Source organism: Myxocyprinus asiaticus, chromosome 23, assembly GCF_019703515.2.
Source record: "Myxocyprinus asiaticus isolate MX2 ecotype Aquarium Trade chromosome 23, UBuf_Myxa_2, whole genome shotgun sequence".
In the NCBI taxonomy this organism is placed as follows: Eukaryota; Metazoa; Chordata; class Actinopteri; order Cypriniformes; family Catostomidae; genus Myxocyprinus; species Myxocyprinus asiaticus.
The window spans coordinates 45,626,453-45,640,513 of record NC_059366.1 but is presented as its reverse complement, the minus strand read 5'-3'; the positions used below and the strand labels follow the sequence as shown (position 1 = coordinate 45,640,513).

The 14,061-nt window shown below is 39.7% G+C and overlaps 1 protein-coding gene across 1 annotated transcript in view; it reads left to right on the top strand.

Annotated features, from left to right (window-relative positions):
• Positions 1-1,164: 1,164 nt before the first annotated feature.
• LOC127414398 (uncharacterized) overlaps positions 1,165-14,061 on the top strand; it is a 136,282-nt gene continuing 123,385 nt past the window's right edge. The window contains exon 1 of the mRNA XM_051652407.1: positions 1,165-1,323. Within this exon, the coding sequence (XP_051508367.1) occupies positions 1,283-1,323 (41 nt within the window). The 5' untranslated portion in view covers positions 1,165-1,282. The remainder of the gene's footprint in view (positions 1,324-14,061) is intronic.

The window sequence follows — 14,061 nt, the reverse complement described above, 5'->3', positions numbered from 1 at the left end:
CGAATGAAGCAAGTTGTTTTCTAAAATAACGAAAAATAACCACAAATCTAACAACAAAGCTGAAATCAAAGCTTGCGTTTTACCTGTCAATCAGACACGTTTGGAAGTTCATTACTGGCATTCATTACTAAAGCAAGAACAAAATGCTGTGGGCATGTTCTCTCAGAATCATCATTGGCTGATAGGAAGAAAAAGAAAGAAACAAAACCGTAGCACTCTATTTGAAATGAAAATAAGATAAATGTTCTCACGTCATACAGAATAACATTATTATTTTTCTGTTTTAAATATCCTAATGGTGGTGTTGTAAGAAACAACCCTACTCACAAATGCACTATTTGAACCAAGAAAAAGTTCAATTAAGCCCTATAATGATAGCACATTATAGCAACATAGAGTGATATTTGCTACAAATACATAAATCCTTCCTTTTGTACTGAGATTTCAATCGTAGAATTTGGTTTGTATATGCGAGGAACGGCAGCCAGTGGGGTTACCCCCTAGGGCAAGATGGTGCCCCCGTAAGGAGTAGGTGCACTATGCAGACTGCGAAAATGCGTATAGGGAGCAACAGTAATTATACTATTATTGATGATGAATAATACCAAGAAATTGAGCATGTATTCAGATGGTCCCTTACCACATCCTTCACAGTTTTAGCAACAAATGTTTTCTGAGTTATTAATATTAAAAAGTGTTTATGTTTTTTGTTATTTACTTTATTTTAATTATTTATTTTTTTCCTTCACCTGTACTTCTGGTCTTTATGACTCAGTGATTGTATTCATAGATTGTTGGATCTGTGTAATTTTGTACATCTTATTGAACATTTATATTGGATCTTCTGTTTTTCAATAAATAATTTATATAAAAAAATCCAGTTTTAGTGAAATGTGTGGACTTTTCAGACGGTCCCTTACCACACCCTCCACAGTATTAGCACTAGGGCTGTTCGATTCCAGAAATTTGGGAATCGACTCAGATTCCTGGTTTTGGAATCGATGGAATAATGGAAAATTATTTTAATGTAAAATGGTGTAAAATGTAGGCTAGTTAATATATATATATATATATATATATATATATATATATATATATATATATATATATATATACACTATATTGCCAAAAGTATTCACTCATCTGCCTTTAGACGCATATGAACTTAAGTGACATCCCATTCTTAATCCATAGGGTTTAATATGACGTCGGCCCACCCTTTGCAGCTATAACATCTTCAACTCTTCTGGGAAGGCTTTCCACAAGGTTTAGGAGTGTGTTTATGGGAATTTTTGACCATTATTCCAGAAGCGCATTTGTGAGGTTAGACACTGATGTTGGACGAGAAGGCCTGGCTCGCAGTCTTCGCTCTAATTCATCCCAAAGGTGCTCTGTCGGGTTGAGGTCAGGACTCTGTGCAGGCCAGTCAAGTTCTTCCACACCAAACTCGCTCATCCATGTCTTTATGGACCTTGCTTTGTGCACTGGTGCGCAGTCATGTTGGAACAGGAAGGGGCCATCCCCAAACTGTTCCCACAAAGTTGGTAGCATGGAATTGTCCAAAATCTCTTGGTATTCTGAAGCATTCAAAGTTCCTTTCACTGGAACTAAGGGGCCAAGCCCAGCTCCTGAAAAACAACCCCACACCATAATCCCCCCTCCACCAAACTTCACAGTTGGCACAATGCAGTCAGACAAGTACCGTTCTCCTGGCAACCGCCAAACCAAGACTCGTCCATCAAATTGCCAGATGGAGAAGCGTGATTCGTCATTCCAGAGAATCCGTCTCCACTGCTCTAGAGTCCAGTGGCGGCGTGCTTTACACCACTGCATCCAATGCTTTGCGTTGCACTTGGTGATGTATGGCTTGGATGCAGCTGCTCAGCCATGGAAACCCATTCCATGAAGCTCTCTATGCACTGTTCTTGAGCTAATCTGAAGGCCACATGAACTTTGGAGGTCTGTAGCGATTGACTCTGCAGAAAGTTGACGACCTCTGCGCACTATGCGCCTCAGCATCCGCTGACCCCGCTCTGTCATTTTACGTGGCCTACCACTTTGTGGCTGAGTTGCTGTCATTCCCAATCGCTTCCACTTTGTCATAACACCACTGACAGTTGACTGTGGAATATTTAGTAGCGAGGAAATTTCACGACTGGACTTGTTGCACAGGTGGCATCCTATCACAGTACCACACTGGAATTCACTGAGCTCCTGAGAGCGGCCCATTCTTTCACAAATGTTTGCAGAAGCAGTCTGTATGCCTAGGTGCTTCATTTTATACACCTGTGGCCATGGAAGTGATTAGAACACCTGAATTCAATTATTTGGATGGGTGAGCAAATACATTGGCAATATAGTGTATATCAGTGGCGAATTCTCAGGGCCAGCAAAGCCTTCTCTGCTGGCCTAACATGCCAAATAAATAAATATTTTTCATCCTTTCATTCTCAATCACCTTTTTGCCTGTGTATTTTTAATCGCTTTACACTCTTAATTAATCTACAAACAAATAGAGAAAAATGAAAAGTTTATAATAATAATAATTTATATATCACATGTTATACATATACAGTGAAATTCTTTTTTTTCACATATCCCAGCTAAGCTGGGATCAGAGTGCAGGGTCAGCCATGATACAGCACCCCTGGAGCAGACAGGGTCAAGGGCCCAACAGTGGCATCTTGGCGGTGCTGGAGCTTGAACCCCCAACCTTCTGATCAGTAACCCAGAGCCTTAACTGCTGAGCCAGCGCTTATCCAGTCAAAATGTATTCCTTGATGCTTACAAGCAAAGTGTGACAACTGTTTCACAAATCACATGCCCAAAGCAGTGCGTGAGTTTGAGCTCCACCCCTTCAGGCCTTCAGAATTTCTACAGAATCCCTCAACAGTGCAAATGAAAGAGCGACTAAAGTCAGACTGTCAGATTCATCAGCCAATCAGATTGATTTATTTGTTCTTGGTGGGTGTGATCTTTAGTATATGTCTCGGTGGAGGCCTTCTAGCTGGCCATGAGTGACGTAATCAAGCTTTAAGTGATGTACATAATTTGAAAGCGGGCGCGAGATCTAGCTGATGAGTCGGCTGTCATCACTGCTGCTATCGCCGTTCAGAAAGAGATCCTTATGGATTTAAAAACACGAGATGTTCTGCGTGACTGTGTGATTGCTTAATTTATTAATCAGGAAAGGAGGACTGATTTTCACTTCAAGTAAATTGGTAAGTGCGTTTTGCATTGTTAAAGCAACATCAGGAGTTTTCTAAGTGTAAATTAGGCTGCTTGAGCATTCAGTGTCCAATCAAGTTTTGAAAAGTAGAGCTGCGTTCCATTCAACTCGGAAAGTCAGAATTTACAACTTCCTACTAGGAAAAGTGCAATGGAATGCATCTTGAAGTCAGAATTACAACTTGTAGGCTCATGCAGAAATTCTCAACTCCGATTTCGCCGAGATGCAGGGGCATGATGTCACACAAACATGTGGACACTCAGGGAGATATACAAAGTAAGTGATAAACATTCACTTTATTAAGTAATATCGATAAATGTGTTCGTTTCCACATTACAAGAGATTAAAGCTTGTTTAACAAACGCCTGCAGAAACAGGTGTATAAAACATTAGAATCTCTTTCGATAATCGTACACCTGAAGCACAAATGCTAGCGCTGCAGCATTGTTTATCAGTTGGGTTGCTAGGAGACATCTCTAATGAGAGTCAACCCCCTGCTAAGCGAACGGGAGCGTTGCAGTTCCGAATATCGGGGAATGGAATGCATTTATGGTCGGAGATATCAAGTAGGAATATCCCACATCCAACTTGAATGGAACGCAGCATAACCGTGTACCCTGACGAAACGAAATTTACTGCAAGCAACATTTAAATCACAAATATTATTAGATAGACTTTTCCAGGTATTATAGACCTCCTTGGTAAATTCATATGAAAAATTATGATATTGAATGTCTTTTCGGGAGATCTTCATTTCACAAAACAGTCATGCTTCAGTTAAAATTAGGCTTGCTTGAGCATTAAGTTTCATTTCAAGTTCTTGCTTTCGTGCATGGATGTGTTTTTAAAATGTCAGTTGGTATTATTAGTTGACTGCCACGTAATGTATGATAGGCATACAGTGTTTTATTGTGAAACTGTGTTTTCTTAATGGCATAAATCACACTGAAGGCCTAGACTTAAAATGCATGGCCCGTGGCTAATATATATATATATATATATATATATATATATATATATATATATATATATGCAAAAGGTTTTAAAACACTGTAAAAATGTTGAGAACGAGTAGAGAAGTGTTAGATTCTCATTTTTATAAGTACACTGATCATTTAAACTTTAACATACCGATTTATTGATGTGAACTGGGACGCTAACTGAACTCTGCCATCTCCTTGTTGCAGACTTGTGTTGTAACATCGGGAAAGTTGTTATTGTTTGCCAATTTACTGTCACAGATTTGGCATGTTAATTGAGCAACACGTTCTCACTCTCAAGACATCAAAAACAGACACTTTGGGAATGAGAACGGGTTGTAATTGACTATAAATTCAATCCGAAGTAAAATACCGTCAGACTATACTGGAAAGCATATATGTTGAAGGACTTGTGTGATTGCTTCATACAGATGAACAAATGGAGTGGATATACAGATGCTGACGGACTACTAATGACTCAAGGTGCAGTCATTTGTAAGACTTTTTAAAAATGTTTTAGTGCTGGTCGAGGAAATAAACACAGTCCGAAAATACCAACCGGTTTCCCCGAAAGGAATCGACTCCAGCTTTGGAGTCGATTCCAACGTTTCGAGTCCATTCTCGATTCCCGACGCCTCGGAATCGAGGAGTCGATTCTTTTTGGAATCGATTCCCAGCCCTAATTAGCACGTTTTAGCACAATGTGTGGACTTTTCAGACGACCCTGAATTTTCCAATTTATATCAATGTTAAAATTAACGATCTGGAATGATTTCGCCATGATGCCATCTCACCAGATCACAGGACAAATTGTGTCCCGTATTGATTCGATATGGAACGTATAATTTTATACTTAAATAGAGGACGATCCCATATAAAAAGTGTGGATGTGGAAAATCGTGAGTTTATCGGGAGAAATTGTAAATCGGGAGTACAACGGGAGAAGGGGTGGAAAAACGGGAGAAACCCGGTAAAATTGGGAGTGTTGGCAGGTATGAGTTAATCTCATCGAGTGAGTCCAGCAAGTGTAGGCACATTAACTCATCAAGAGCTGATACATTATTGGATGATGCGTTACTCTCCAGCCTATGCTCCTAATAGCCCAAGATGGATAATTCATCAATCATTTAAATAAACACTGTACATAAAAGCACACACACATGCACACACAGACTCATTGTCATCCTATGACCTTCGGTATATATCAGATTATCATTATTATTCTGCGAGCTTTGGCAAATTGAATCTGTAAACCCATTTCATGGTTTGTAATTTGTAAAGCAGTTGTGAGTTACATACACCCTCAATGACAGTAAAAATAGATTCAGTATATCAGTGTCTCATTTAACGTCTGAGGAACATAAAATGTACACTTCACACGTTATGTGTATATCAAAGTGAATCAATAAGGCTGATCAATATCTTTCCTGGACAATTTAGCCACCATCACAAATCCTTTATATCCTATATCACAAATCATCAAAACAAGCTATCTATCTATCTATCTATCTATCTATCTATCTATCTATCTATCTGTGGAAGTGGGGGCGTGGTTTAGTGCCAGCTTGTGAATGGAGAGCAAGATCAGGAGATGAGAACGGTAAGGATCATCACCTGTCAATGATTGTCTCTAACAGCTGTTTGTCATTGCAGTGAGAGTTGGAGATCGATTAAAGGGCGAGCCAGACGCCAGTGAGGAGAGAGAGCGAGCTACCATGCACCAGCAGAGACTTGTGTGCATATGAATAGAGCAAAGTTTTTTTTTTTTTTTTTGAAAAATAAATACCTTTTTGTGTTGGAACTTGCTGACTCCCGCTTCCTCCTTGCACCACCATCACAAACTTGTTACACTATCTATCTGTCTATCTATCTTTCTTGTCCCTTATTCTTCCGTGTGGCTCTATAGTTTATTTATTGATTTATTCATATACAGTAGAACCATCTATGGGTTTCTTTTCCCACTGTAAATGCCCTTGGGAGAGATGTGTATGATGTGCTTTGGGACAAATGCATTTGTAGTGGGGCTTTTTTAACTATGAATAAAGCTTTAAAATGGGGTCAAATGCACCCAAGAATAATCTCATAACATATTCCATCCCTCCGTGTCTCGAAGCCCAGCTCAGTGTTTTCCTGTATTCTACCCATCCGCAGCCTTGCTCCTTGTTGTAGCAGGAATATGTGTCATACAACTCGTCTGGCTCTTAGTCTGCAGTGAACAGCAAAGAGAGGGCAAGCAGAGGCCACATTCATTTTTCAACACACCTCGGCTGTCAAGGGGATGTAACATCACAAGAGCTTTGATTGATTCAGTTTGTGCGTGGTTTGTAAAACTGAGAATAGTTGGTGCGGGCAGACCAGAGTGCAACAGGAGAGAATTTTGTAGCGTTTAAGTACAAGTTTAATGCTGACTAAGAATAAAAATTAAATATATACTGTATATTAGAGAGAAGCTAAATACAAGTTGTAAAAGTGTTTTTAAGACCAAAATGAATTCTACAGAATTTGATGCTCCACAATGAAGCAAAAACGGAACTTTTCCTACAACTGAAGTGGTTAAAACATTTTAAAAGGACTTCATATGATCTAACATAATTTTGTATTTTCAGCAAAGCAGAATTATTAGCTAATATTTCCATTTGGTGTCACCATTGACCTGGGCTGATAAAAAGGAAAGGAACTGTTTTGCATGTATTTAAAGTAATAACAATAAAAATATAAATAAATAAACTTTCAATCTTCAGATTCAGGCTTAGTCTAAAAAAATCATGAACCAAACCGAATCATGAGATAAGTGAATCGTTACACTCCTACTGTTGCCTAAAAAAGGAGTCTTCTCTCTTTTCAGTTGAACATGATAAGATGTGATAATTAAGAAGGAAATTGCTTATGCTAATTTTCACTTATTTTGTTTGAGGCAAGTCTCTTATTTTGAGCGTGTTTTTCCAGAAAAATTCCCTTTTTTTTTTTTCCTTGAGAGACCTGGTAACACTACAACTGGTATATCACCCACCCTTAACACAGAGTACGTTTATTTTAATAAAAGAACATTATTAACCATTCTTTAATTTTATTATAACCGGTTACTAATTGGAAAGGAAGTAGCGGAACACCAGAACTGGAACGAAAAAATACATGTTTTGCTCAGAACGAATAAACAATTATGTTAAACTATATAAACGCTTCACCAATTGACTTATATGGTAAGTAGCGTTGGGAAGTCCAAATAATTTACAATTACGATTAACAAAATAAACAGCTCACCAGTTCAATTATATGTAGCATTGTTAACTCATAAAACATTTTAGTGAATTGGTTCATTCAGATGGTTATAATGAACCAGTTCAAACAAGCGATTCATCGATTCACTTCAGCCCCTGGGTAGAAGTTAGTTAAAATTAGAGGTAGACCAATATATCAATTTTACCAATTAATCAGTGCCAATAGTTGCTATTTTGAACTATCGGTTATCGGTAAAAGTCTATGCTGCTTCAAAATAAGTGACTAGTGTGTTTCGGCCTTGTTTATACTTAAAAGTCCTATGTTATGCACCAAATCTTCCTTTTTCTGAATATTATTGGGATTCTGGTTAAACAGTAAACTGCATCAGGGATTTTAGTAATTTCGCACTCTATCTGTGGCCGTCATAGTAAGGAAAGGATATGGAATTGTTTTTGACATTCTATAAAGTGATTTTAAAAACTACCAGCTGATTTAGTAGTTTGCAAGTTAATGTAATCCTGCTTAGAGGATAGTGTAAAACGTTTGTGGCTCGCTGTCCTGGGCGAAGGGCTCGAGGCTCGAGGCTCGAGGCTTGACCTGAGCATGAATACCCCCCCTGAACTTAGATTAGTTATTAATAAATAGATAGGAGGAGAATAGGGAGGTGGAGGGATGCCAGAAGACTCGACGCCATGTAGAGGTAAGTGGCTGTTTATATACACTTACTCTGGCGATGTGATTGGTCAGATTAAATTGCCTTGCTCCTCCTGAACCTTGTTTATAAAACTTCATTTCAGTAGTTCACAAGTTAATGTAATCCTGCTTAGAGGATAGTGTAAAACGTTTGTGGCTCACTGTCCTGGGCGAAGGGCTCGAGGCTCGAGGCTTGACCTGAGCACGAATACCCCCCAAAAGATGCCAGAAAACGGGACAGCGAGATGTTGTCTATGGAAGCTTGTATTTGAGACAAAGTATTTTACGGGGCCTCTTGTACCACCCCCAAAAAGGGCGTGAAACGATTAAATGAATTAGAGGGAGGGGGAGGCCGCTCGAGCAGGCGAGCCCAACCTGCGATTGAACGGGGGCTCTCGCTGCATTTGACCGGGAGAGTCCTCTGAGCTTCGAACAGGAGAACCCATGATACAAATAAATGTGAATAGCTCACTCAGCGTTTGGAACAGGAGAACCCTTGCTGAGGTTTGAATGGGAGAGCCCTTGATGGATTGTGCTAGAGGCGTGAATCCTAGCCTCTAGGGCAGATCGCCCCGAGTGTAGATGTGAATTCTAGGCGCTCCGAATGACCACAGCCTCTCCTACTGACAATGGGGGGTCCTCATGGTATTCGGACAGGGGAGCTCACGATACAAATAAATGTGAGTTAGCTCGCACTCCCACTGTGATTCGAACGGGAGAGCCCTTGAGTGCTTAAGGTGGGATGGGGGGCTTCCGGACAGGCCGGGGTGGACCCCTGCTGCATCCGCACGGTGGGCCGGCCTATTGGAAAGATGAGGATGGAGCAAGCGTCCCCCTGACCCCGAATGTAAACATTTGTGATTAGTTCATTAGGGCTCAATGTGCTTTCCTGATATGAAGACAGTTGGTGCAAATGTAGCCGAGATATGCGTCAGATGACCAGCTGTCCAGTAATCATATTTGGTGTTCGGGCAGGCCTTTGTGGGCTGCTGTGGTTGCGGCGCAGATGCAAAATGAATGGCTTGAGTATAGTTTATCTGAGATGCAGGAATTGAGCAGGATGGATTTGAGGTTTTTATGGAACCAAAATAAGGATACTGCATGATTTTTGTCATTGATGAAGAGGGGGATCCCCTGTAATGTAGATAGTTGGCTAGAGATTGGAAGGGCTGGATGGGAGTAGGAATGTTGAAAATGAAAATTGGGTGCCCTCTTTTGGTGAATCCTCGGGCATGGGACCACACAGCGTTTAATGGGAGAGCATACAATTTGTGTGGAACTGCGAGCGGCTGGATCCACAGGTGTGGGCCTGCAAGGCATACGATGGTAGGATGAACGGGATGAATCTTCGAGTGCGGACTCATGCGGCGTTTAACTGGAAGACCCCATGTTTTCGTGTGAAAAATTTACACTGCAAATAAGAAAGAACTCACATTGCGGTACGAATGGTTTGAGCATGGCATTTAACGTGAGGGCAGATGGTATGTTTGTTGAAACACTGTTTACTACCTATAGCAAGCCAGTTGATAAGTCACTTATAGTCAGTTAAATATCTATTTGGGACCATCAAAATAAAGTGTTACCAAAGTTTTACACATTAACAAATGAATTGTGTTTTTATGAAGTTTGATCCTAATGGTGTACACACACACGAGATGAAGACTGTACTTATAATAGTTTTCTATAAAAAGTGTTTTATTCTACATGGTGCGGGTCACCCCTTTCAATGTGTTTCGGCATGTTGAAATCACATGACCCTCTGTGTTTCACTAAATGTCGAAGAAGAGAATCCTCGCGCTCACTGGCTGCCGCCTGTGTTGATACTCTTGGTTATGCTTAGAACTTTGTTTGGTGACACGAAGAGCGAAAAGAATCTGAATGAGCTTTATTGCCAAGTATGCTTACACACACAAGGAATTGGTGACAGAACACAATGAAACTTATTTATTTATCATGCTTTAGCAGCGGAGACAATGGGAGATCCAGTAGCTGTACCGACGAAGAAGCAAAAAAAAAAAAAAGTCAAGCAAGAAGACAGAAAGACCGGCAAAGGCAAAAAACTAGAGTAAACATCAGTAAAGGTGAGGCATCAACGTCTTCATTCGTTTAGTGCAAAGTAGCTTGGTAAAGCAATTGTTGTGGATTTTGTGTAAACCATGACATTAGTTGCTTGGAAATAAAACGAGTTCTTCAAATACAGTATTCATGGACTTGCTAAATTTGATCATCAAAAACAATTCTAATCTTTCCTTTACCATAACATTCTGTATAGCTAGATAATTAAGGTTTATTTTATGCTAAGCTGTTCTCTAATAAAGGTAATAACTGTCTTTAGAAATAAGGTGAAATGTAGACAGTCTCCAAAGATTATTGATATGAGGGACAATAATAATCTATCCTTAACAGTAGAAGCATGTTCAATTGGTTTCTGATGTTTGATTTTAGGCAAAGCAATTATATTATAGGAGTAATAAATAACTTTAGAAATGACCTCAAACTCTGACATTTTCCAGATGCAAATGATATTCCAAAGTTGACAGGGGCATGACGATCATGCTGATTCACGTCAATAGATGGCAGTATAGCGTCTAACACCACTGTAACATCAGTTCTCAAAGTACATGAAGAAAAGCAATGCTAACACTAGCTAGAGAACTACTGAATGCCCATTTAAAATCACAAAATAAAATGCAATCCATGTTGATAAATGATCTTATCTAGGCTAATAGTAAACATTGGTGTATGGTACATGTGTCATTGTTATTTATATTTGTTTATTTATTTATTTGTAATTTTGGAATGCCCAATTCCCACTACTTACTAGGTCCTCGTGGTGGTGCGGTTACTCACCTCAATCCGGGTGGAGGAGGACAAGTCTCAGTTGCCTCCGCTTCTGAGACCGTCAATCCGCGCATCTTATCTTATGGCTCGTTGTGCATGACACCATGTGGAGGCTCATGCTACTCTCCGTGATCAACGCACAACTTACCACGTGCCCCATTGAGAGCAAGAACCACTAATCGCAACCATGAGGAGGTTACCCCATGTGACTCTACCCTCCCTAGCAACCGGGCCAATTTGGTTGCTTAGGAGACCTGGCTGCAGTCACTCAGCACGCCCTGGATTTGAACTCATGACTCCAGGGTTGGTAGTCAGCATCTTTACTTGCTGAGCTACCCAGGCCCCCATTTATATTTGTTTATTTATTTTATTCAAGGCATGCAAGAACCAATTCTGTTCGACATCAATGACATCAAACGCACCATATTTGATTCTATGCAAACATAAATGAGATTCAGGATCTGCGGCAGAGTACAAGATTTTATGTTTGGGTCTCTTCCTCACACAAAGCTACTGTATGACTTCAGAAGACTTGGAGCGCACAAATAATATAGACTACTTTTATGCTTTTTTGTTCTTTTTGGAGCTTGACAGCTATTGGTCACTGTATGCTTTTGTTATGTGGGGGACAAAAAGCAGCGTGAACATTCTGCCTAACATCTCCTTTTGTGTTCTAAAGAAGAAAGAAAGTCATAGGCCTGTGGGATCAACATTCAACTGCCATATTTTGCTGATAAATAAAAATGCTTGATATCACTGATGTGAAACTTTAAAGCCTTCATAAATACTCCATGCTGCAGCTACACAAAAAAGGATGTATGTATTAAGAAAAGCCCAGATAGCCATAATAGCCTTCGCACCTCAGACGGCAGCCCTGGAGACAGATAAGACTTCCCTCCCCGCACTTCGCTCGATCCCTCAGGCTGTTGTCAGAGATATCGCTGATGAAACGTAAAGGCCGTACAGCTCTTGTGTGAGTGATGTGGGCAGATTGGTGACCATAATCTCGCATGGTGCAGGGGCCGCAGCAGGAATACGCACCATGCCTTGAGCGATAGCATGGCTTTTCTCTTTTACTTTTCTTTTTTTTTAATGGGAGAGACAGTCATCAGAGTTTGGCGATACTTCCAGGAATGCATTTACTCATACTAATGGCATATAAAAGAGCAGAAAAAGTCAAAGAGGGGTGCACTTGTTTGCGTGTGAATGTTTTAAAGCTACAGTTGCTCGTTTTTGGACACTCGTGTGTGTGTGATGTGAAAAACCAAGCGATTCTTTAAAGCACTACTGAATCAAACAAGTCAGAATTTAATTTGATGAGATAAAAAGAGTGTGTACTGCAAAATTACGCCAAAACAACTACTGTAATGCGTTGTGTTCACTGGTTGCACTTCACATCAAACAGAGGGTGACTAGTATAGTTCAATTTGTTACTGAACGACTCTTATGAGCCGGTTCTTTAAATGATTCACTCAAAATGACTCACCAACACACTAGTTAATGGTTTGAATCAGACAAATCCTTCACTGAGTCAACTCACTGAATCAAAGCAGATTGAATCAACACCTGACTCATTTACTGAGTCATGTCTCACTTGAAATGAATCAAGAATTGTTTTGTTCGTAGTAGTTCATGAACCGTAAACCAGGCATAAAACTTGTTAAAAGATACACATTTTCAATACTTTTTGTAATAATAAAAATAAAAATTACAGTAAAACTGTAGGCCTAACCATTAAAATATGTTACCAATATATCATATAGTAATATTCTATCATAATTTACTCACCCTCATGTTGTTTAAATTCATTTTCTTTCACAATCTCTTTCATTGTATATTTTTTTCCATGTAACAGAAGTAAATGGTGACTGAGGTTGTCATTCTGGATAGCATCTCTTTTTGTGTTCCCTGCAAGAAAGTAAGTTGTAGAGGTTTGGAACAACATGAGTTTGAGTAAATAATGTAACAATGTCTGAATGTTTGAAATGAGCTTTGTAGGCAGCTATAAATAATTTTTCTTTAATGTATAAATCAGACCGGATAGTGAAGGTAAAGCAGTCCCCAGTTGTCAGGCATATATGTGAACTCATAAAAAGCATCCGAGGATGCACCTCATGTAGTTAGTCTAATAAGTGCACTCAGATCACTCCTCTGCTTGTGACTAATAATGTGAGAATAGTCTCTTTATTGGCATAAAATATGATTAGAGATAAGGGCGAGCTTGCACTTCTTTAAACTTTCTTTCCCCTTCTATCACTCACTCGACATTGTGTCGATGTGTTCACTTTCAGTTGGCTCTAACAGCGTACTGCCCAGTAACGGCTTTCCAGCCGGGCGCCTTCCAGTGGCCCAAACAGGGCATTAAGTATTTGGGCATTTTATTCCCAGCAAATTTGTCTGAGTTAATTTTGACCCTTTAATAAAAAGGTTTTCGAGAGATGTGGGCTTGTGGGCTTCATTACATTTATCGATGATTGGGAAGGTTAATGTTATTAAAATGAATTGTATTCCAAAATTACATTTCATTAAGTTATATAGGCCGATTGACAAAGGTGGGCTAGGCCTACCCAAGATTTTGTTTTATTATTGTGCATTCGGTCTCAGACATTTGGCCCACTGGTCGCTTCCACCTGAAAGAGCCCCTCCCTGGTTTTATATTGAACAGGAAGTTCTTGCCCCTATTTTGCCATTGTAAAACCTTTCTATCAAACTAATCAGAGAAGTTCAGTTACACCCCATTATCTCACATTTGCACTCGGTATGGACAAAAGTGTCCAGAGTGTTTATTTCGGACATTTATTTAAATGTTGCCTCGAGCATATGGCTGAATCCTAAATTATGCATTAATAAGTCCCCTTTCTGCTGGTCAGACTGGATTGTGAGGGGGGTTAATACACTCGGTGAACTATATGAGAGTGGAGTGTTGAGATCTTTTGAGAATTTGGTTCAACATTTTGGGATTCCCAGAGCTCATGAAATAGGTATTAACAGCTGCGCCACCTGTTCTATATTGTTTTTGGGAGTAGCACACACAACCCTAAAGCGGCAGATACTCTGGGAGAGAGTTACAAAAAATCAACAGCATTTGTGGCATAATGT